Source organism: Rhinatrema bivittatum, chromosome 11 (assembly GCF_901001135.1).
Source record: "Rhinatrema bivittatum chromosome 11, aRhiBiv1.1, whole genome shotgun sequence".
Classification (NCBI taxonomy): Eukaryota; Metazoa; Chordata; class Amphibia; order Gymnophiona; family Rhinatrematidae; genus Rhinatrema; species Rhinatrema bivittatum.
In genome coordinates, this window is record NC_042625.1 from 86,363,332 (window position 1) to 86,388,160 (window position 24,829).

At 46.7% G+C, this 24,829-nt stretch overlaps 1 protein-coding gene and 1 long non-coding RNA gene across 4 annotated transcripts in view; both read left to right on the top strand.

Annotated features, from left to right (window-relative positions):
• The window catches only part of LOC115072944, a 52,588-nt gene extending 34,103 nt beyond the window's left edge, over positions 1–18,485 (top strand). For 2 of the 3 annotated variants that reach the window (XR_003851891.1, XR_003851893.1), the window contains 3 exons: positions 10,495–10,665; positions 13,575–13,750; positions 18,446–18,485. This is a non-coding gene — a long non-coding RNA (uncharacterized LOC115072944). The remainder of the gene's footprint in view (positions 1–10,494; positions 10,666–13,574; positions 13,751–18,445) is intronic. The other variant, XR_003851892.1, reaches the window with a different exon arrangement.
• Positions 18,486–19,092: 607 nt separating this feature from the next.
• Positions 19,093–21,395, top strand: ID3 (inhibitor of DNA binding 3, HLH protein). The gene is made up of 3 exons (XM_029570975.1): positions 19,093–19,596; positions 19,803–19,880; positions 20,547–21,395. Exons 1-2 carry the CDS (start codon positions 19,276–19,278, stop codon positions 19,854–19,856), a joined length of 375 nt encoding a protein of 124 aa, XP_029426835.1. The 5' UTR covers positions 19,093–19,275; the 3' UTR covers positions 19,857–19,880; positions 20,547–21,395.
• The last annotated feature ends 3,434 nt before the right edge of the window (positions 21,396–24,829 follow it).

Genomic DNA, 24,829 nt, shown 5'->3' on the forward strand with positions numbered 1-24,829 from the left:
GAGCCCTCTCCGCTCGGCCCCCCTGCAGTGCTCCAGAAAGGCGAAACCGGCCTGCGGGGTTTAACAGCGGCGGGCCCTGGCTGCTGAGCTTGGTGGGGTCCATCTCGCCTTCCTCTCTGAGTCACTGCCACCTGTACGTGGCCTCGGGCAAGGAGCTGCCAACAGATGCATTTGTGAGCCCTGCCTAACAGGCAAACACCTGCAAGAGAGAGCGTCGGTCTTCCTCCTGCAAGAGAAAGCAGGGGACTGTTTTACTTGGTGTTTTTTTTAATTTATTCTCTGTATGACAGTGTTTTGGAGCTTCTGCTGTCTGTGTGGGGAGGGAAAGAGACGCACGCACACGCACACACACACACACACACACACACTGACCAGGGAGGAAGAATCCAGCTTCCTCCCAAGCTGAATGAAGGCCTTGTCTGCATGTAGATGTGACTTATGGTTTTGTGGTGGAAGTTCCTTCATTGGGTCTTTGTTTTTCTTGTAGCATGGCCTTTCCCGAAACTGTCACCTGAAAAGCCTGTGCCCAGCCGACACCTGGGCACAGGGAGTGTTAGTAAACAGATGCCTGCTTGTTACTGGCTGGAACTGAAACAGCGACTTAACGGCCCCCGAAACAGGACTGGTTACTCCACGGCTCGGCCCTGCTGGCACCTGGTCGCCCGTCTCAAAGGCACGCCAGAAATAACATCTGCAGAACAACATCTAGAGCCTGCACTGAGCCGTACTGTCTCAGTCCCCTTCCCCCCCCCCCCCCCAACCTCAGTTTCCCCCTTTCCATGTGCAGTTATCCTTCCTTTGCAAAGCAATTTACCCCCGTTGTGCCTCCGTCATTGAGTCTCTGTGTGGGGTGAGTCTCGCTGTCTCCCTGTGCCTCCGTCACTGACTCTCCGTGTGATCTGGCATGTCACTATCTCCTTGTGCCTCCATCACTGACTCTCTGTAGGAACTTTGGGGTGAGTCTCGCTGTCTCCCTGTGCCTCCGTCACTGACTCTCCGTGTGATCTGGCATGTCACTATCTCCTTGTGCCTCCATCACTGACTCTCTGTAGGAACTTTGGGGTGAGTCTCGCTGTCTCCCTGTGCCTCCGTCACTGACTGTGAATTTTGGGGTGAGTCTCGCTGTCTCCCTGTGCCTCCGTCACTGACTCTGTGAATTTTGGGGTGAGTCTCGCTGTCTCCCTGTGCCTCCGTCACTGAGTCTCTGTGTGGAGTGAGTCTCGCTGTCTCCCTGTGCCTCCGTCACTGACTCTGTGAATTTTGGGGTGAGTCTCGCTGTCTCCCTCTGTCACTGACTCTCCCGGCAGGCATAGAATAACACAGATAAGAACCAGATCTTTCTTTCAGTTTTCTATCACTTTAGTTCAAAGAGCACTTAAATTCCCCTCCTTAAACCAATACCATCCTCCCCTGCCCCACAGGCCATTCAGCCAGCCCCTCAATCCTGTCCCTCCCACTGCCTTCTGGGTACAATCCCAAGCAGGGTTAAACTCCCTCAGAGCTCTGGCCTCCACCCCATCTACTGCTCGGCTCTCGCAGGCCTTGTCTTCCCCCTTTGGTTCTTACGAGCATTGGATTTAATCCAAAACCTAGGCACCCCCCTATATCTTGCTGCCCAGATGTGTAAAAATCCGAGCAGCCAGTAAAACTAGTGAGGTTGTAGTTCAAAACCCATGGCCACCCTGCGCTGATTAGGGTTGCAACCGTGGCCGCTCCGTGCTGCTTATCTCGGCCTTCTTGGAAGCCGGGCTGCCTCTCTCTGCCCAGTGGCTTGCGTTTTCCCCTCTCGGGTCCTCTAAAGGTCTGTATGACTGATCCAACATTCAAGCCCCCCTCCCCCCCCTCACATCTTCTACCCGCTTACCACCTTGCCCTGTCTCTGCAGCAGACGGGTTTAAATTCTGTCCTGGTTTCAGTTGCCACCACTTCTGTCACTGAGCTATTCCAGGCATCCACCAGCCTCTCAGTAAAAAAAACCCCAAAAACAATTCCTCCTGTTTCCACCCTGCAACTTCACAGCTCCATCAATCCCAAGTTTACCTCTTTGGCATCCCATGGCACCCAAAGATGAGGAGGGGGAGGGGAGGGTCCCTTCCTCCCAAGGAAGCTGCACAGTGAAAGGGGGGCCTTCTCCTTTATGGGGTGATGGGGTGCCCCCCTCGCTAATGCAACTCGGGGGCGGGGGGGTGGCAATCCTACAGCGCTGCAAACGCTGCCAGCCTGCTCCTGCACCTTTCAGGGGAGGGGGGGGGGGGAGGGTCTGCCAAGACCCTGCTGCCACTGGGATAGAGGAGGAGAGGTTTGCCTTTCAGCCTGGCGCCTCTGCTGCCGAGTGGGAAATCCGGTCCCGATCACCACCCTCTCGTCCTTGACTTTCCTTTTCAACGACAAATTTCACCTTCCTGTCAAATATTTTCCTGTCCCTGTCCTGGTCCCCTCTCCCCCTTGGCCTGGCGAGCACATTTCCAGCACCTTTAAAGCTTTTCTTTGCAGGCTCTGCATCGTTTTGGGTTTGTTTTTTCTGTAGGCCTTTTCCGCACCGCTTCCACCCTCTAAAGGTCCCTGTGAAGGTGCGGCCCCCGACCCCACAGACAGCGAGCACAGAGCTCCCGGTGGTGTCTCACCAACGAGACACGAGAAATCGATGGACGCTGCCGGGTGCCCTGTGCCCCAGAGACAGAGGCCGCTGGGCGCCGAGGGCCTGGCTCCTATGTTCTGCACGGGGGCGCGTTTGCCTCCGTTTTCCTGCCGGTGATCCCCCTGATTATCTCACCGAGCACCGCGTTAGCTTTCCCCGTCGTTTTCTGTCACTGACTGGGCTACCCTGATCGATCTCTCTCTTGCTTGACAGTTTCCAGCTCTCGTCCTTCTGGCTGATACTGTGGCTAATGGATTTTTGTGTCACAAATGCAGGATTTTTACGCTCTTTAGCACCCCCTCCTCGTTTTAGAGCCCTTGGCCGTTCTTCCAGTTTTTGGGTTTTTTTTCCCCAGTCTCCTTTCTAATTTTGCTTCCCCATTTCCCACCTCCCATTCCTTGCAGCATATCCAGTCTCTTACAGATGTTTGTGTCCGAACGAGCAAAGCTTTCCCTCTAGAACCTCAGCACCTTGGCTAATAAGGACACTGGGAAAAACTTGTCCCCGTGCTGGCCTGTGGCGATCCCTCTGACGTCCCTCCATGCCACCGCCCGGTGTCTTGTGGGGCTCAAACCGCAAACTGGGCCCTGCCAGCGGAGGAGAACCCATCGTTCACATTTCTCCTCCTGCCAGCTGTTGAGTGTGGGGAGTGGTGGAACGGGCAGGGGTGAGGGGGTGAGGGGGGGGGGGAGGTGAGAGAGGCGCTATCTTAAGATGCGCTCTCTCTGCTGCCTGAGCCGCTGGTGTTGGTTGCAGAGCGCGCGCACATCCCCGGCGTTACGTCCCGATTCCGCCACGCAGGATCTGAGTTTGCAAGAAACAAAAAAATACGTGAGCCTGCCACGTAAACTGAGCAGACTTGAGTTGTAAGGGTCGCGGAGCGGCCACGCGCACCAGTCCACTGGAAGCCTCCCGTGCCCACGTCGCCTTATCAGCGGAGGGCAGCACGAACAGGAGGAACCTTTTAAGACGTGGCAGAAGTGGAGGGAGAGGGGTGGGGTGAGAAGATGCAGCCCTTGGGTCGGCTCTCTCTGCATCCTCGGAGAGAGATGGCCCTTGGTCAGAGAAGGTCCAGCTGTCCGGCAGGCAGGTCGTGAGAATGACTGCTGGGGGCCAGTGTCCCGGAGCAGGAAATGGAACCATCTCGAAGGGGAAGGTCCTGTGACTGCCGGTACCACATCCTTCAAGATGAGCTTGTAAGATTGCAGGCAGCAGGAAACAGCTGTCAGTAGACTCCCAAAACCTGAGGCTGGGAAAATCATCCAGCAGCTGGCCTAATCCACTCACACTCCCGCCCCCCCAGACCCTTACCGAGAGGCATTTTTTATGAGAGTGGGGTTCTTTTAATATCCAGGGACCTATGACGACAGAGAGAGACCCTCCAAGCCCCCCTCAGCTGCCCCTTCACCTTTCTCCTCTAACGCCATTGGCCTCTGTGCTTCTCCCATGCTTTGAGTAAGTCACGTGTTTTACCTCAAGAGCCAGGCGCTGACATCAGCCACCAAGTAGATTCTGGGATCTGAGCATTTGCTGACACGTTCTGAGGCTTGCAACGTAATTAAAATATTTCTGCCGCGCTATCCCACTCTGCGTGTTTGGATCTATTTCTCTTCCTATTATGGGGATTCTTTCGATGAGAATATTGTAAAATTTAGTACTTTTGTTCCTGCTTTAACTAACTTTCAGGCCGATCCAGTGCCGTGCCCTAGCCGCTGCGCATGGCTTAACACACTGTCGGACGCGCATCCATAACCTCCCCCCGATCCAGCACGGGGATTAGCACGTCCAAAACGCGCGTAGCTAATAGCGCTCATCACATGGAAATTCATTAGCTAATCCTCGCCACCCAATAAGTTTTCCGGGCGGCCCATGCACCCTTGCAACGCGGCGAATTTTACGCCAGCCCAGGGCTGACACAAAGGTGTGCCACACTCAGGGGCACGTTGAAAAAAATAATCCTTTCCGTGATCCCTCGCAATACTAAAAGGAATCAAAGATAAGCAGTATTTATTAAAAAAAAAAAAAAAAAGTCTTTGAAAAAAAGATTCTGGACGTGCAATACACACACAAGATCCACGGTCCCGGCCATGTATCTTGTGCGTGTATATGCGGGTAGCGGGAGAGACGTACGCTCATAGATCCATTTTCCCAACCCGCTTGACAGCCACCTCCTGTGCGCCCAATGCCGAGAAGGCGCTAGGGACACACATTTATCCCTAGCGCTTTCTTTTTAGAGCATGACCCCCCCTCATTTAAATATTTGATCGCGCGCCCAGGACAGGAGGCTGGTTGCGCGTTAGAAAAAGGGGGCGCGCAACACTGAGTGCCCGTTTCCTGCGCACATTTATTAGATCGGCCTGATTTCTGTTGTTATTCTCAGTGAATACATTTTGTGTGGAAAGCAGCTAGTCCCAGGGCTATTTTGGGCTATCTTATTACAGAGCTGTGGAATCTGTTGCCAGAAGACGTGGTCAAGGTGGCTAGCATAGCAGGGTTTACAAGAAGTGTAGAGGAAAAGTCAATAAAACATTATTAGCCAGGTAACATAGTAATGACGGCAGATAAAGACCAAATAGTCCATCCAGTCTGCCCAACAATTTGCTTATGGTAGTAACCCTGCTCTGTGCAGCTTACCCCATGCCTTCTGTTAAGGGCAGAAACTGCCATTCTGTTCAGGTTACCCCCATGTGTTAATGTTACCCTTTCCCTTTCTTCAAGCCTTTAGAGATCCGAAGTGTTTGTCCTATGCCCTTTTGAATTAATTAATTGTTCTTGTCTTCACCATCCCCTCTGGAAGGGCATTCCAGGCATCCACCACCCTTTCCGTGAAGAAAAATTTCCTGACGGTTCTGAGTCATCCCTTCTGGAGTTTGTCAATGGTGCACCGTTAAAACCTTTCAGGTATCTGAAGGCCAGTATCACATCTCCCCTGCACCTCCTCTCCTCCAGGGTATACGTATTCAGATCCTCATAGGTCTTCTGATACAGACCCCACACCATTCTGGTCGCCCTTCTCTGGACTGCCTCCGTCCTCTCTCTGTCCCTTTTGAGGTACGGCAGACTAGAGAAAGCCACTGCTATCCCTGCGCAAAACAAGACATAGATCTACCAATGCCAAAGACAGGTTCGATGGACCTTGGTCTGACTCAGCATGGCATTTCTTGTGTAATACAGAATGCCACGTTTTAGCAGTACACATGGCACAAGGAATTAAACACTGCTCTAGGAAGGACATTTACCCTCAGACTGTAACGTGGGTGCACTGATTGGTGTTACCTGTTGCTGCCTAAGCAACTCAGAGGGTGAGGATAATTTAGACACATTCCTTTTGTTACACGCACACTGAAAAGTCTCCTGCAAGCACACACCTGTGATCCGAGGAATCTGCTCTTTACCTTGATCTTGCCGGTTGTAGACGTGCTTATACAGTCCATGAAATGGACTTTCTGCTCTTTCAACAAAGGAAGGATACAGTCCTGGGAAGCAGACCAGCACAGTTGACCGAAGGTATTTTGACACAATATCTTATGCTCTCACGCCTGGAGGTCCTGCATTAAATTCTTGTATTAAAAGAAAGCATCTCGTGGATACTAGCAGAGCCGGTGAAGGGCTCCTTGACAAATGGGTGCCAGGTCACCAGACCCGGTTCTTTCCAGAGTGAAGTGGCTGAAGCCTGGTGGATCCTGAAATGTGAGGCAAGCATGGATGGCAATATTGCCTCTTTCTTTCTGGAGAACACCCTCTGACCTGGATACAATGAGCAAAAAGGCCCATTATCTGCTTTGTCTACAAGTGCCTGAATAAGCAAGTGCCCGGATACCTTTCCCAACCCACCCACAAGAGATCTCCCTCCCAGTGACTCGTCTCTTCTAGCTTCCGCCAGATTATCCTGCACTAGGCTCCCTCCTTTCAACTGTTATGCACCAAAAATTGGAAAAAGGTAGCACTACCCCTACGGTTCAAGCCTTGCTACCTTACGTTCAGGAATAAAGCTAAGGCACGGCTTTTCAGCCAGGGCTTCCCTGCAGAGATCCCGTTCTAACTCCCTGTACAGCCGATTAAAGACCCTGGATTCCCGGTGCGATTCCAACCATACATTTGAAAACTTTCACTGTAAATGGTCTGAATTGCAATTTTGTCTGTTTTTAAATTGATTGTAATCTGCCCCATCCCCTCCCCTCTTGAGGCAAAAAATCAAAGGTGCAGAAAGAAATTAAAGAAAGAAAGTGCTGGAGTAGGTGGCAACTATGCTGCATCTTTGATGGCAATCATCTAAAAAAATCAGGTTCTGGCAGACTGACACTTCTCTGAAAGACTTTAGACAGTCCTGTGCACAGCCAAGATGGAGGGTCCTGGGTTCAAGTCCTGGTGTGGGTTATCTGCCCCCCAGATTGGCCAGGGCTGGGAGTGCTGTGAACAGAGGAGACAACTTTTCAAAATGATGTGTGTGTGTGGGGGGGAGGGGAGGTTGCTAAAATCAACTGAAATTGCACCTCCCTAAATACAGTGAAGGAGTTTGCTGAATATTAGGAAGGGGGGGGGGGGAGGTCTAACAACCCTGACACCCTCAGAGCTGGCACCCATGGTTGTGGAGACAACTTCCACAGTGCCTGGGGGGCAGAATGGTAACACTTAGATGGTAGTTTGGACAAGTTCCTGGAGGAAAAGTCCAGAAACTCTTATTAACCAAGTAGACTGGAGGAAAGCCACTGCTTATCCCTGAGTGTAAGCAGCCTGGGCTCTGTCTACTGTTTGGGATCCTGCCGGGGACTTGTGACCTGGATTGGCCACAGTTAGAAAGAGAATACTGCGCTTGATGGAGCCTCGGTCTGACCCAGTACGGCAGGTCTTATGTTCCAGTTACCAGACTGAGGGCTCAAGATCGCAGAGTTCTAGAAGGAGCCCTGTTGCATTGCCCCCAGCTCAGGTCCGGCCTAAAGCAAGTTATGTGGAGACAAAAAAATGGGAAAAATCTTTACTTAGCTGTGAGTGACTGACTTGTCATGGTAACACGTCCCAGCCCTGGCTGTGACTGAACTGAAAGAACATAAGAACAGGAGGAAACTGCGAGCCCCCTCCCCAAAATTAAACATCCTAGCTTAATTGCAAATACCTGGAGATGATATTGCTGTCTATGGGTGGGAAGAGGTGACATGTTTGAGGTAGAAAGCACCCCCCCCCCCCCCCCGAGAAGCCCTTCAGCCTATCAGCAGCTTGCTCTTGTGGGAGCTCCGCCCTTCAGGACTATTGTCTTCAGAGGAGTGGTACCAATCTTGCTTGTGTATTAAACTTCAGCAGTTCAATGATTTTATTTTGTGACCTCATTACATTTCACTAAAGCTGATATATATATATATATATCTATATATATATATATATATCAGCTTTAGTGAAATATATATATATATACATATATACACACACACACATACATGAAGCTGCAGAGCTACTTTTTGGCTTTGCGGGATTCAATCAGTCTAGTGCACCACGGCAAGTAGAATACAGTGTGAGTCATCTTCTCATTTTAATATTCAGCTTTCTGCCTCTGCATGAGAGGAGGGAAGTGACAACTAATTCATAACTGCATTCTGTTTGAATATGGGAGAGAAAGACTAATTGGCCCGTTCTGTCTGTCCAACTCTTCCTGTTCACACTGCCAAAGATATATTGCAGTTGCTAGCCATGGAGCGGGCCTGCTTGTTGGTTATCACTCCCTATCCAGGACATCATCTTCCTTTGGACTCCGCACTCCTAGGTAGCTGAGCTTTCAAGATCCTCCATTTAGGTCACTCCCAATCTACCCCCCCAATGTCTAACCACAAAACAATATTCCAGACAGCCACCCACACCAGCCTGGACATTGCCTGAACATCTCGCCTCCTAAGTCCCCGAGGACCTTTCTGAACAGGACCTGCCAGCACGATGGCCGCATAGCTGCCAGGCGGAGCTGGCCTCGGGAGCACCTGCTTTTCCACTAGGTTCTTACTCTGCTTGCAGCCTGCCAGACAGACCTGGCTGTGTTTCCGCTAGGGAATTTAACATTTCATATTACCTAATTTGCCATTCATTCTGGCAGCTCTGGCCCTCATTGAGTCGTTCAAGTGGGGCATTTTTCATCCCTTCAGCATATACTGCTCGGTGGTGCTGAGATCTCTTCGCAATGAAGGATCCTCTGTGCGTATTCCCTGCCTTCTTATTGACCTTTCAACTTATTACCCTCTTCTGCATGCACTTGAGGTATTAAACTGACTCTGTCATTGTCTCTCTCCATCACCTCTTCGCTTTGGTACACATTAAGGTTCACTTTCTCTGGAAGACCTCCATGCTCTCTGTATCCTTCCAGAGGATATTTATAGCCTGTATGTTGTGCTCTGATAAAGAGTCCAATATCAGCAACCAGGACTGTTGTTTCTTCTTAATAATAATAATAATAATTAAGATTGGAAATGAATGAATGATGATCTAACTTTTCCCATTCTCAGGCACAAGCACGAGGTGATCGTGGAAAAGCTTTAGGGAGGTGGGAGCTGTCACTTCTTCAGCTTGGCAGATGTTTGGAGGTTGCTTCTAACAGATGTGCGCACCCTTTTTCTATTTTAGTGCCTGCCAGCAGGGAAAGGGAAACCCTACCTAGCTTTTTATTCTTATCCACGTCGGAAATCTGTTTAAAATATATATAAGCAGATCGGCCTTCTGCCGAAAGCGTCCTTTTAAATGGCCGAGCCGGTCAGCAGGCCAGCCTTTCAGGACTTCTGTTCCCTAGGTAACGCTTGCAGTCCCTTGCCCCGCCCCGGCACTCCGCAGCCACGCAGCGCTGGGAGATTCCCCCCATCTGCTCCCAAGAGGCTCCAAGCTGGCAAGCATCGGTTAACCAGCCTGGCTCCTCCTGTCCCGTCTCAAACGCACCAAACCAGCAATATGGTTATTAACTGCATTCCAGCCTTTTTCCCACAGATTCACAATCAAAGCACCCAAAGCCACTCACGAAGCCTTACCCCTCCTTCTCTCCACTCCCCCCTTTCTCTCGCTCTCTTTTTCCTCCTTCCCCCAAATGGCTGGAGACGCTATTTTTCACTTTGCTCTTTAATCTGTTGTTACAAAATAAAGCCTCTTTTGTTGGTGGAGGGGAGGGTGGGAGGGAGCTGGAGTTGGAGATCCGCTGTGAATGGAGCTGGGGGTCCTGATTGCTAATTATGCATGGTGAATGTCGATAGCCTGATTGTCTGTCCTGCAGCTGCGAGCAGAACAAGGGAGGGGAGGAAGAAAGAGCGAGGCAGACAAGCTGACGCCAGCCCTGTAACTCTCCCACCCATTTCGCGAGCGCCTTTGGTATTGTTTGCAGTGGCCTGGCCCCGGCACCTGGGTTCGGCTTGCAAGCACAGCAGGGACAGTGTCGGAATTCTAGGGGAGAAAAAGAGAGATTTTTTTTTTTTTTTGTGTGTGTAGAGGGGAAAAAAAATCCTGTTGGATTATTGATGTTAACCCTTTGCTTTAGAATGTCTTTTTCTTTTTTTGGCCTTCGTTTAAAGCTGGCTTTTCAGGAGAATTTTTTTTGGCATGGAAAGAGAACTAGAGCTATAATATGATGTTCAGAGATGGTATTTAACTACAGCTGTTGGGATCAAATAGGAAAAAAAAAAACCATCTCTATTGTTTAATTTACATTGATTAAAATAAACTCCAGATTTCTTCTCTATATACAGTTCACTGAATATCTTAGCATATAAAAGAAAACCAAGACAGGGACCTAACTATTCATTTAATAAAAAAAACACTTTAGTGAATTATCTATAGATATTGTAGAATTATGCTATCATATACTGTGGGAAAAAATGACCAAACATTTGCTCCAATAGGTAAACGGCTCCGGATTTATCAGTGAGAGCAGGCCTCCAATTTTTCTGGTTTTTTGTAAAGGCAACAACACATAAGGGAAGACTGGAGCCAGGTCTGCATTGGAGCAGTACCAGAAGGCGCATTTGATCAACCCGTGCCATGTCTGCAACTTCCTATTGAAGGTCGCTTTTGTGAGTAGGTAGCCTTCCCTCCCAAGTGCTATTATGTGCGCAGTCCAATGCATTTCAGAAGGGCTTTGCAGACGTTTTGTCGCACCACACGACTTCCAAAACACCCTTCACATTGTCTTTTGAAGGTTGGCCACCCTAGTTTTCAATGCATGTGGCTAGCCTCCTTTCCCTGTATCTACCCATCATGGCTTGAATACAGGGTGGTCCAATTCTGGGTTGGTTTTCTTTCTTTTTTTTTTTTTTTGGTCATTGTTGGAATGTAAAAGCATGGTCCCTGACAGCAGATGTTGAAGTCCAACCTTTAGGAGCACAGCTGTTAGTGAAGGGGTGGGCTGAAGGATCTGGGAAAAAAACCGACTAATGTCCTTAATCTTTAAAATGGCACCCTAGATAAGTGTTAACAGGCTATAAGAGATCAGTAAGTGCCTGTTTGTGTTTCCCATTGGTCAGCAGCTCTTTCTATGCCATTTACACCAGTAATATCCTGTAACAGACATCTCCCTCCTCTAGTAGTGACCTGCAGTAAAGTCATCCTCCATAGTGACTCAGGCGGTGGTAATCTTACAAGTAAAGAAATAAAGGATACCAGGTCAAAGCCAGGTTTGGTGTGGGTGGCCCTGGTGCCAACGGCAGTAGATTGCTGCAGTTCCATGATGATGAGCTGACAGAAAATCAGCACCGAGTCTACGATTTTTCTAGATGTATCTAGAAATGTGCATGGTGCATTCCTAGAGAAACTATTCGAATGAACAAAATTACAGAGCATATAGAAAGACACAGCCACAGCCAATGTGGATTTACACAAGGGAAGTTTTGCTTACCAAACTGTTGTTTTTTGAAGGGGTTAATGAACATGTGGATAATGGTGAGCCAATGGATATAGTGTATTTGGATTTTCAGATGGCATTTCACAAAGTTCCTCATGAGAAACTCCTGAGGAAATGAAAAAGGAGACAATATCTGCTTGTGGATGGCAAAAGACAGGAAACAAGAGTAGGACTAAATGGTCAGTTTTCTCAACGGAGGAAGATAAATAGTGGTGCACCCCAGGGATCTGCACTGGGAATAGTGCTTTTTAATAAAAATGATCTGGAAAAGGGAATGAGTGAGGTGATTAAATTTGCAGATGACATTTTATTTTTTTAAACAATTTCTACCTTGCACTTTCCACCATTCAAGTATTCCACACTGTAGTTACACAATGTTAGGTTCCATATTAAAAGTCACCACCATGGAAAAGGATCTAGGCATCATCATAAGCAATATGTTGAAATCCTTGCCTCAGCTTGTGGTAGGGGTCAAAAAAGCAAATAGAATATTAGCAATTATTAGGAAATAAATGGAAAATAAAATGGTGCAACCCTATCTAAAGTAATGCATGCAATTCTGGCTACCACATCTCAAAAAAAGATATAGAGGATCTGGAAACGGTACAAAGGAGGGTGACCAAAATGATAAAAGGAATGGACAGTTCCCCTATGAGAAAAAACTAAAGATGTTAAGGCTCTTCAGCTCTTAAGGGGAGATATAATAAAATCATGAGTGGAGTGGAACAGGTAAATGCAAATCAGTTGTTTACTCTTTCAAAACACATAAAGACTAGGAGATACTTCATGAGGTTACTAAGTAGCACACTGAAAAATCATAGAAAATATTTTTCACTCTGCACAATTAAGCTCTGGAATTCATTACTGGAGGATGTGGAAAAGGAAGTTAACATAGCTGGGTTTAAAAAAGGTTTTAACAAGTTCCTAAGGTAAAAGTCCAGAAACCATTATTAACTAGATAGACTTGGGAAACTAAACACTGCTTATGCCTGGGTGTAAGCAGCATGGAATCCATCTACTATTTGGGATCCTGCCAGGGGCTTGTAACCTGGATTGGCCACTGTTGGTTTGATGGATCTTGGTGTGATCCAGTATGGCAGTAACTGCAAAGTGGAACAGTACTGAATCTAAGGAAAGATTTAAAAGATGCTCATTTGGGGCTATAAGTCGAACCATGATGGCCCCTTATTTCATAACATTCCCTCTCTCACACAATATAGGTTTGAAATATTTTTGCTCCTCATTCTATGCTGGCCACCCTTGGGCAAGATAAAGGATGCAAAACAGCTTTCTGGTTACCCAAGAGCTACTGCCGAGTGGAAAGGGAGTAACTATTTATCAAGCCCCTGCTCTGCTCCTCCAATCCCCCATCCAAGCATGCAGGGAAAATACGTTTAAAGATGACAACAAAAGTGGGTCATTATGCTCATGAACATCTTAAGATGCAATGACATTTTCTGAGGAAAGGACCTGCAGGCACTAGTGCGCAGTCGAGCACAGGTCGCGGATTTATGCCCGATATGCTATCTGTGAGCTTGGTTTTGCAAAGTCTCAGCTCGGGGTTAATCCCCTCTTCAATCAGCCTGTGAACCTGACAGAAATAATAAACAGCTTCTTTTTCTGCCGCCATGTTTGCATTCCAGGTTACTAGTTCGGGTTCCCCGGTGACAGGGTAACTCAGACAAGCTGGGCCCAGATTAAACACCAGAGAGGATCCCTTCCCCCTGCACTGTTGAATATAAGGGGGTTGGAATGAATAAAAGGAACTGAAAACAAGAAAAGTTTATTTTCTACCCCCCCCCCCCCCACCCGGCAGTATTTACACTGGGACAGGTGAGGAGAGGTCAGGAGGTGCAGGAGAGCCGTGGGGTTTCAGGTATACCGTTCTTGATCTGTACTGAGACCTCTTATCTCCCTGTTTGTTTGCTTTTGGTGGCATCAGCATGTTATTTAATGAACTCAAACTAAAGTGCAATGTCCCTGATTGATGGTGCGAAGGATTTGGGTGGAAAGAGAGAGGTACAACGTGGAACATGGACCGTTTGCTACTGCAATAATGGTCTTTCTCTCTGCCGCCCACAGTGAGGAGGACCTTGAGTTATGAAGAATGTTATGATGGGATAAGCGCTTTCAGAATGACATAAAAGGGCATTTTGAGTCAGGATGGTGATCGGGGGTCTTCAGATGTAGCACAAAAAAACAGCAAAGTAGTTGTGAACACGCCTTTGCTAGGCTACAGATGATGGCTGTTGGTACAGGTAAGGTCCCTGACTGTTCTGTACAAAATGTGTTTGTTCGCTTAGCAAGACCAGAGTCGTTACAGGTGGAATACAAATGTTTTAAATAAATCATTAAATGTAAATTTATTAGAACCAAAGTTTGTTATACAGGGGGAAGGCCAAGCATTGCTATAAGAGGATCCACTGCCAAACTGAGTTATCTTTCTTGACCTGTGAGCCTGGGCTGTTGGGTCAAACTGTACACGTTCGTAATAATTTTAGCATCATATGGTTTGAATCAAAATCCTTTCCGCCATCAGAGATGTCCAATGACTTGGTTCCCCTTCCCATCTGCCTTTTTGCCCTCTCTGTTCTAGGGGCTGCAGGGGAAGCAGTCTTGGAGGTCTCATGATCCTTGGTTAAACTGTCAAAATAATTATGTGGTAGGGGAGGAGAGAAAGGGTTAGGAGGGGTAGAGTGTACCACAGATGACCACTTATGCACATAAGAAGTGATTCTTGAAATTACAAATACTCAGGCTGATACAGTAAAGCGCGGCTGCGGTTGCCCGTTTTTTAACCCGCTTTGGACGCATGTTTTGAGCGCATATGACGGACCCACGATTCAGTATCTGCTTTTACGCGTCCTTGGCGCTTGCCGAAAAAGACGCGTATCCATTTCCGCCCGCTGCATGTATAGGATATGTTAATGATCGGATTAGCTATTCCCTCCGATACAGTAACGTGCGCCCAAATTATCATGTTTTTAACCAGCTTATTTACCGCGTCTTTAACCTCAATATTTACCGCCTACCCTGTCCCTGGCGTTAGTGTGGTGTTCAGTCAGCTTTGGACCGGACAGCGTCATGGACAACATGCATATATTGGCTCTGGCGATCTTTTTCATTCGGTTGAGAAGCAGAATGAGAAATGCTCGAAATGCTCAGCAAGGTAAGGCAGATTGGAGAGGCCAACAGGGTAGCCCAGCCGCAAGGAGAACCCAGACAACCGGAGAACCCAGCAGCAAGACCGGAGGAGGGATGTGTTCAACGGTACCATCCATTTCTGGGCGTCTCTGAGGCTCCGGACATGGACGCCTCTACGGATGCCGGACAGATGGGAGCCGCGCCAGGCCTTCCTCTGGCGTCTGCTAGGCATCCTGAGGCTCCGGGGGTCCAGCGGAGACATGGATGCCTCTACGGATGCCTTCCAGCATCTGCTAGGCATCCTGAGGCTCTGGGGGTCCAGCGGAGACATGGACGCCTTCCGGCATCTGCTAGGCGTCCAACAGAGACATGAACGCCTATACGGATGCTTTCCTCCTGCTTCTAGAATTAGGCATCCCTGAAGCTGCCGATTGTAGTAAGCGCTTAAATAAGAATGCATAGCTCATTTATGAATAGTAAAAGCTTAGCTAAGAATGCATAGCTCATTTAAGAATACAAACTTGAGAATCCACAGTGTTGCAGATCATGGACGCCCAGATAGAGGCGGGAATGTAGATGAACGGAAGCCGTGACCTTGGACGTCTGGCCGGGCGCTCAAGGCAGCGGCCATGGACGTTGGAAGGAGTGGGGCATCCGATCATGGACGCCTGGATAGAGGCGGGAAGGTCCATGAACGGAAGCCCCAACCTTGGACGTCCGGCCAGGCGCCCGGACTTGGAAGGTTGGGGGTGGCCTCCGAAAAAGATGACGTCCGGATGCTCAGGGCAGTGGCCCTGGTGTCCATGCAGGGTCTGTAGAAAAGAACCATCCACTTCCCTGGTGGAATGACATTTGAAATGACAGGTACCAGCGCACCATGGATACTGTATAGGCGCTGTATACCGCTCTATACAGTAAAATGGATTGCGAACGCCTACCGCTTCATAGGCGTGCTTTGGATGCTCGTTTGCCGCCGCTTGGATTTGCTTCTAATTTGAATTCTGAATCGAGCGGCTTGTGAACCAAAATGTGCACGCGTCAAACGCGTGGGCGCCCGGCACTGCTGCACTTTTTCTTACGCGTCTGTACTGTATCGGCCTGACTGTTGGGTAGGGAACAGTTTATACAGTTGGAAGTAAGGCCAAAATAATTGTAATGTAAGAAGGCTCATCAATCAGTAAAAATATTGCTATCAGTAATTTTTTATGCCTTATCATAGGCTTAGGGATAACTGCATGGAATGGCAGTTACTACCCTTAACAAAAACAAGGTGGTAACCTGCACGGAGCAGCAGTTACTACCATAAGAAACTTCCCGGGGAGACTAGATGCACCATTTGGTCCTTTACTACCGACATAAGTATGTTGCTATATGTTAAATAAAAGTTTCAGTACCTCACAATGTTTATTTCTTACGTTAAAACTGTGCTGCCTTATCCTAGTTAGTACGTGATATGTTAGCATTATCCAGTAAGGGGTTACTGCACTCTTAATTTGTGATGGGTTAATCTCCATTGCTCTATTCAAAAAGGATTTCTCCTTTGTGCAAAAAAAAATAAACCCCAAAAATCCCAAACCAGCTTGGAGGCCGAGGCCCAGTACAAGTTCTATATTTTAAGTACGTAGAAATGAAGAGTATCCAATGTGGAATATGTCAGCAGATAAATAACCCACCAGGCCCATCTAAACTTCCAGATTCCATTTTCTACTGCAATACAACAGATCTTACTTCATCTCAGGAGTTACCCTCCAAGGATCCTAGTCTAAGCTTTATCACATTCTTTCCTGAATTCCGATACTGAGGGTCCCTTCCATGCAGCCACCACTATTTTGTGCAAACAAATGTTTTATTTTATGTTATTTAAGTTGCCAGCTATACCTTTTTTATTGTGTGAAAATGTACATTTGTAATTAGCTTAGAAGAAAATCAGGTCAGTGCAGTGTGGCCTAAGGGTACCCAGTCCAGATAGTAATTCTCCAAAACTACTCAAAAAAAGTATCATTGGCCACTTGTTTCGACTTTTATTTCTACATTATCTAAGTGGTCTAATTCTGTAACCACATTCATTTACTATGTAAGCAAGAAAAGCTCCTATGTTGACCTTATGGGACCACCCAAAACGATTGCTCCCCATTTTTCCTATCATAAAAACTTAATCCGTATTTGTCGCCTGGACATATGGCCACCCCGTCAAAAGTCGCATGCGTACATGCAGTGTTTAATACCAATACAGCGTTTTACAACATTATCCGTCATTAATACATCCTTTGCATGCAGTAAACAAACGGATTCTGGACGTCGGACTAGTGTGTGATAATTGAGTTTATGGAAAGAAACCGCCCAGAAAAGCCGAATGCATTTTTATAGCGCTACCACATTGTGCTGAAAAAGGAAATCCACTCATGCAAAACCAGTTATCACTTTCCCAGCATCTGCAGCTCGCGAGGGCCCAGAGATTCTCTCCATCCCCGGCGAGGCCACGCCCTGCTGAACGCTTCCGCTCCGCCCCCTCCGGCTTCCTATTGGCTGGGGCCGGGTTCCAGCGCCGTGGCCATGGCGGTAGGGAGGTTGCCATGGACACGCGTCCCCGTGTGAATGCATGACGTCGCAGGGCTGGCGCCAGGCTGTCTGGAGCTGCGAGTTAGATCAACACAGCTGGAGGGACGGCGCTGCACAGCTGGGAAAGGGAGCAGATTCCTCAACAAAAAATAGGATTGTGAGAAAAGTTCTTAAACAAAACAGGGCAAACAAAAGCCTTTAATGACATCCTTTCATAAAAATAAAAAATGCAAAAAAAAAAAATCCCTGGTAAAACAGCAAAAGCGGGAACAGCATTTTAGGAGATATTTGGTGTCAAGCTGCCTGCAAAAACAGCCAAGTACAAGTCCTTACAGTTCAAAAAATATTTCAGACATATGTTACAGAACAATTGCCCAAGTGTATAAAACAAAGTTAAAAAACTAACCCATGTAAAAAAAAACCTGTAGAAATCGAGATGGGGGCACTTCGTTGCGCAAGTTGGTTAAAAAAGCGTCAATGCAGCTTTTGCTTTTGTTGTCTATTTTAAGTTAGACGAATCAAACGTGTTGTTTGGGCAATGATTTTGTGTTTTGTTTACACGTGTTTTGCTGTGTAGCTATTCAGCTGTATTTAAAAAGTAACATTATTGACCAGGGTTTGTTTTTTTTTAATTATTATGAAACTTTATTGTAATTTTTCTTTCGACATTTATGTATTTTCAAAAGCAATTTTCTCCCTTGAGTCTGATTCATCTGTCTTAGAAAGGTAGTTTCACATTTCGCAACGCTTTTCTTTATCGTTATACTAAACTATGAATCTTGTCAATAAAGGCAAAACGTAGGATTTTTTTTTTCCTTATAAAAAAAAAATCATCTGGAACTCCTAAAGATCTGGAGTAAATTTGACTTGCGGACTTGAGGCATAATTTACTGCAGCTGCACCCTCCCCATCGAAATCGTAGCTAACAGATAGTAGTTATGGAAAGAAAAAAAAAGGAAAATGAATTTGTGCAAAGAATAATAAAGAAATGAAATGGGCAGAGAAAGTATATATCAGTCTATATATAGTCTTGTACCAGCAGTTCTTGCATGCATACCCTCAGAATTAGGGATTTATGCTTTGCTATGTTGAAAGGTGTTTAAAACCACGATAAAATTTACAGTAAAATCTATTTTCTGACTCCTGGACATGTTTTCATAATCGCAATGAGGGACCCAAATCTGTTTTCTCCATTGTAACCTCAAGCAGCCTAGTGTAATTAATTGTATTTTTCCCTTTCTGGTCACCAGATAATTCCTGACGCCATGAAGTCTGGAGGTCATATGAGCAGCAAATTGAGGAACAAGGCGGCACTAATTCCTTACAAGATCTCCCTGCAAAAAAAAAACCCAACCTTTTTTCCCCCTCTAAAATTCCTTTACTCGCTTGTTTGGGGATTTATGGCTGCATGGATCGTGGAGTAAGAAAGGGTAAGAAAAGAAGGCTGGAAGTGAGCGGGGCGGAATTTGAAGATTTTGTATTTTTTTGCAATAGCTCAAAACTTTTTTTTTTTTTTTTGCATTATTATGGGGAGGGAAAGGAGACACATTTTCAGTACAAGCGGTTTTATAATTGAATAGGGGAAAAGTGAAGTTGCTGGCTGTCCCCGCCCCGTGCGTAGCCTGAGCTTCCTCATTCCTTGGATCAGCGCTGCTATTTGGTGTCAGCTCAAGCCAATGAAACGCTCTTGTTGCTGGTGGGGCTTTTTTTTTTTTGTACCATTTAATCAGCTTGTAAATGCGCAATCCAACATTTCCCCTGAATGTCGGGGGGGGGGGGGGTGGAGAAAATACTGGAGGACTTTTACCTTGGGGTTTTTTTTTTCCCTTACTCTGCTGCGTGGTTGAGCTATTTGCATGACGGGAGGCGTGGCCAGGCAGATGCACTGCTATATATAGAAGGAAGCGCAGAGCAAATTGCAAAGGGCTGTGGGGAAGTGTGCAGCAGGTCAGTCGGTGGGGGTCTTGCTGGAGGCAAATTAAAAGGGGGTGGAAAAAAAAAAAATAATAGGCACCTGAGTGTATCAACTCCGTGCTGTGTTGCTAAAGCTTTAGGTCGCCGTTGGCCACTCCGACCCGCCATGAAGGCCATCAGCCCGGTGCGATCCGTCAGGAGCTGCTACGAGGCGGTGTGCTGCCTCTCGGACCAGAGCCTGGCCATAGCCCGCGGCGGCGGCGGCAGCAACAAGAGCCCGGCCCTGGAGGAGCCCATGAGCCTCCTGTACGACATGAACGGCTGCTACTCCAAGCTGAAGGAGCTGGTGCCGGGCATCCCCCAGGGCAGCAAGCTGAGCCAGGTGGAGATCCTGCAGCACGTCATCGACTACATCTTCGACCTGCAGATCGTGCTGGACCAGCAGCCCAAGGAGCAGAGCTCGGAGGCGGCGGTGCTCACCCTCAAGGTAATCCCCCCCCCCCGGATTTTTCCGTAATTACCTTGCATAGACCGGAATGGGGGAAGAAACGTAGGTTAGACTGGCCACATCTTAACTTGTGCTGGGGCTATAACGAATACACTTGGCTTGTATGCGGGGAGGGGATGGCACCGAAATGTCACTGCGGTGCTGGTGGCTGACATTGTGTTTTTTTTCTCTCTATGGCTTGACAGGCAGGTGAATTCTCTTCTGGACTCTCCTCGGACGAGAGGACTTTGTGCCACTAACGCAGATGCCATTTAGTCAGCGAGGTAAGAGCCTGCCCCTGCCCGGTTTCTCCTTCCTGGTGGAGTGGGAAAGCGGTGTTGGGGTGGTTTTTTGACAGACGCTGTAAACGAGCGGGCGCTAGATCCGGGGCGCCCTGACCCGCTCTCCAGCCTTTGCATGACTGTAACGCTTCTCTGGCGCAAGATCTTGTTTCTTTTCTCCTGAAATGGGATCGTCATTGTCCCAAACGCTGGCTTTTAATAGCCAGGCGTAGCTAAGCCCCTGCAGCTGGTAAAACAGACCTCCCTATGTATATCTTTCTCTCTCGTAATGCCTCCCTCCTAGTTTCAACACCGAAGTGGATTCGAGGGTTGGCCCTCCCCTCCGCTCCCCTCTTAATGCTTTCCGTCAGGAAGGCGCCACTAAACATTTGTTCCTCCTCCCTAATCTGTGTAATTTTAGATCCATCTGCAAAGAGTTAGGACTCTGGGCTGCTTTTTTTTTTTTTTTTTCTCCCTAGTGCCAATTAGCAAACGCCGTGCCTGAGTGTCGAGCTCTCGATTTCCTTATCAACTGGAAATAAGTCGAGGTTTCCTCTCTGGCGCCAGGCTGTCTGCAGAGCTACCTCTGATCTGCTGGGAAATTGACAGGTCGCTGTTTTGTTTTGTTTTTTCTTCTCTTCTCCACCCCCCACCCTCCTCCCCATTCAGGCTGCAGGTGTGGGATCACAACACTTGGCTTGTTCCAAGGGGAAGAAAAAACAGAAAGAAGAACCTTGGCGTGGATCAGACTTTAACCCCTGCACCCCCTCCCAACGGCAGGCAGGGCTGGACAGCAAGACAGTTTCTTATTTTTTTAAATCTAATCTCCAGGATAGAGATTGTTAAAGTGAAAAAAAACTGCTGATCGCCTCAACAAGATGTTCTGGAAGGGCTACCTGACTTAAAACTGTATTTTCAGCTTGTTAAGCTTTTTTATTTTTTTATTTTATATATTTTGCGTTTTTTTTTTTTTTTTTTTTTATAAATTTGTTTTACAAGATGGACAAGCTTTTCTCCTCATCCCCCCACCCCTTGGATTGTAGACTTTGTTGGAGTTTTCTAAGAACTACTTTTGCACGAGAACAAGTGAAGCTGGGACTCGTTTTTCCTTCTCTCAAAAACATATATCTATATTTTTTACTGCACCGTCGACCCCAAAGTATCTTTGCAAAGGTTTTATCGTGCATCTCTCCGCCCTCGCTTCTGGCGGAAGCGGCAGAAGATAAAATGCTAATTTTTTTTTGTTTTGTTTTAACGTTGGTGCAGATCTGTATATTTTGTAGCTATAATGTCAGAGCCTTGGAGCGTAACTTCCAAGAATTAAAGTTTAAAAAAACAAAAAACCCCGCCAGTTTGGGGCGTTGAGCCTCGTTTTATTGCCGATCTCTATAATAGAGTAACATTTTGTACCTTTATTGCAGGGGTGTGAATTTCTGCAAACATGCGTTGTACTGCTTACTGAAAACTTTTTATAAAAGTTTAAATTTTATATGTAATAAAGAATTGATTTTGAGTTTTTTTTTCATTTACAAATGCGTCTTATTGATCGGGTCTGCTTTATCATGCCCGATGCTATTGTGCTCGTGGTGTTAAGGAGTGGGGGCAGAAGGTCTAAAAAAAAAAGTCAAGCGTTCTTGGAGCGGGAATCCTGTTTGGATCCTCAAAGCTCCTGCTGGACAGTGGCCCTGAGCTATATCTAACTATTTATCCTTAAACTAGTGTCCACGGATGTGATTCTTGGAAGGAGGTATTTTGTGTTTATACTTTAAAAAACTACAATGATAAAATCATGGATTTTTTTTTTAATGTTTAATTTAATCTGCACGATTGTTGTGAGTTGTAATAGTGCGCACTAACGTTAGGTTTTCTTAGCATATACAAAAGGGGGAGTGGGAACGAAAGTTTTTGTGCTGAATTCCTCCTCTATTGGCTGCTAGCCACAAACTGAAGAGCCAGAGTGCATCTGCTAGTTTATCTGCTTATTTGTAGAACTTCTGTCTCTATTTTTATAACTCAGCAGGAGCTGCTGTTTTGGGACTAGCGGTGAGTTTTCAAAAGACTTTTTAAAATTTCGAGCATGAGTGTAGAGGGGAAGATCGGTGTGTGGCTCTTTAGTAAAGTGGAAGGATGTGGGGCTAGGGCTGCTTTCTGGGAGGGATTTCTCATCTTTAATAGCCGAGGACGTGGTAAACCACACATGTACCAGGCCTAACCAGTGTGCGGGGCTTGGGCCCAGGCCTCGGACGCCTTCCTCCGCCACCTCTGGCCCTAGCCTGAATAGGCTGCATTAGTACAAGAGTTAAAAGTAGAGACGTGGGCCTTGGCCTACCTGCACCCCGCAACTGAATGAAGCTCAGCAGGTTTTATGGGCAGGGAAGGGCGGAGTCAACTCATCCCCTTTTTTTTTTTTTTATTTGTCCTTCAAAGCCTGTTGTGCTGACTTGTAAAATTCTGTCCTTTGAAAACCCCGTTAACACTGGCCCAAAAGCTGGCTGGTTCTGCAAGTCTGAGGGACAGTACCTAAATAAAAAGTCATTTATGGCTTGTAATATGGAGACTGATTTTCTGTCATAGGCGCTGCAGGAGGTTAAAGCTGTACCTGGGACAGAACCTAATACCTTTCTCTGGGCCTATCACATCCAAAGCTGCAGAGAAATTATAAAAGCTTACATGGGACCAAGCCTGAGAGGGTGACATCCTTACTGAGGCTAAAGGTCTGCAGAGTTTAGGCTCTGCTTCAAGACAGGAGCATTGATCTCTGAAACTCGTATGCAGTAAAATATTTTGGAATAATCTAATGAAAGGTGTTATATCCTGGAAAGGATTTATTTTCTCTCACAGGTGAAAAAATTAGTTCTAGGTGATAACCCTTTTTGGGATGACCCTAACCAAAAGAGCAAACCCAATATCTAGGTTCTCCCAGAAACTTGTTAGATATTCGCCAACCACACTGCTTCACTGGAAAAGTTACCGAACATTTTGTGAAGGGAAGCAGTAATGTAGGCACAGCACAAAAAAAAAAGTATTTGGGTCTGGGAAGGAATTTCTTTTCCTCCTATGGATGCCCCACTGCCTTTTTCCTTCCCCTGTAAGTTTTATGCACCTCTGGTAACGCTAGGCTTCTCTGACTTCTAATGGGAACCTCAGAACATCGATGCAGGAACAGCGTAGGAGGTCAGGTTGGGGGTTGATTTAAGGGATTGGTTTTTATCATTTTGGTGTTTTACACATTTGTAGCCTCACTGATGTCACAGGAAGAAGCCAAAAAAAAATAAAAAAATCCCAACAGCTCCAAAACAATAGGTCTTATTTCCAAGGGTTGCTAATTTTAACATTTTTTTTTGCTGTACATTGAAGAGCTGCAGAAAGCTAGGTTGCTGCAATAGGATCAGATCTGAGTCTTCTGCAGCTATGGACATTCTAATTGAGACATTTCAAAATAAAATGGACCTGTTTGTAGGAGATGGAAATAGAAGTGGGGTACAAAGTGTGGGTGTCCCTGACGGTAGGAGAATGAATACAATGCATGAATGTCATAGCTACAGTGCAACTCTTCCTTACCTGAGACTGGAAAACCTGTTTTAATATGCTTCCAGTCGTGGTTGCAAGCAATTGACGACTGTGGTATTGACACAGAATTCTTGGGAAACAAACTTTTACTTCCTGGAAATCAGATGGAATTCCTGGATTTCTAGACCTGGCTCTTTTCTGTGACCCTGGGCAGGTCACTTTGCCCTCTTCAGGTGATAATGTTATTCCATTCCATTGTGCCCATGACAGTGCACCTGGGAGCTGGCTGCACGCATAGAAATGCTGTAAGTGCATAATCCCAGGCACAGGGCAGATTCTGGTCATGCGGCTGCACTTGTGCATCAAAAAACACAAATTCTTTGGCATGAGGGGATAGTGGCTCACTTGGTGCTTACATGGTCCCTGGTGTACATGTGATTTATGTGCCATCACCATCACTTTATTTATTCTGGATTTGAGTCAGTATCCAGTAACTGCCCCAATCCGTCCTCTTACTATTATTTAGGGCTGGGCTGTGTACTATTTTAGATTGTGCACAAATGAGAAAACCTAAAGGTTTAATTCCCTCACTGTGACCTTGAGTAAGTCACTTAACCAGTCCAAGATCATACTTAACACACATGGATGTAGCCATGTCCTTTATCTAGACTATCCCATAAATAATATTAGTGTCCTCTTACACTAATGCACTTTTCAGCTACAGCACGTCCAATACAAACCACAGAGCCACCTCCAGGATATACTCTTCACAGCACATGTATAGCACCTGATCTGTGTGGATGTTTTCAAATGAAATATAGGAGAAGGAGCAAGGCCTTTAGTATCACGCAGTCACAGGCAGTCAGATCATGTGATTTGCTCCCAGATAACACCACAGAGAGAGAGGGAGCTGAAGTTTCTTTACCTCACAGAAATTTTCTCTGATTTACACTTCTGAGCTATAGCTGGTAGACCACACAAGCCTCTGCTTGCTCCATCCTGGGCTGGGACCATCTTCCAAATCATTAAACCAAAAGGAAAGGAAGGTGACAAGAAGGGTAGGGAGTCCTTTTCAAACAGGCCAATACAATAAAGAAACGCGGTAAATGGGCGCGCAGTGTTGAATGCCCGCTTTCCTAACGCGCTCACAGCCACCTCTCCTGGGCACGTGCTACAATATTTAAATGAGGGGGGGGGGGGGGGGGGGTCGTGCTAAAAAGGCAGCGGACGCCCAGGAGAGGTGGCTGTTAGCTGGTTAGGAAAACGGACGCTCAATTTTACGAGCATCCCTTTTCCTAACCTGTGTACAACCCTTTTCCTAACCTGACTGCTGGCACTTTTTATTTTTTTTAACTTTTGGTTCCTCCGACTTAATATTGCCACGATATTAAGTTGTAGGATGTATAGAAAAGCAGTATTTTCTGTACACGCTAAACCCCTTA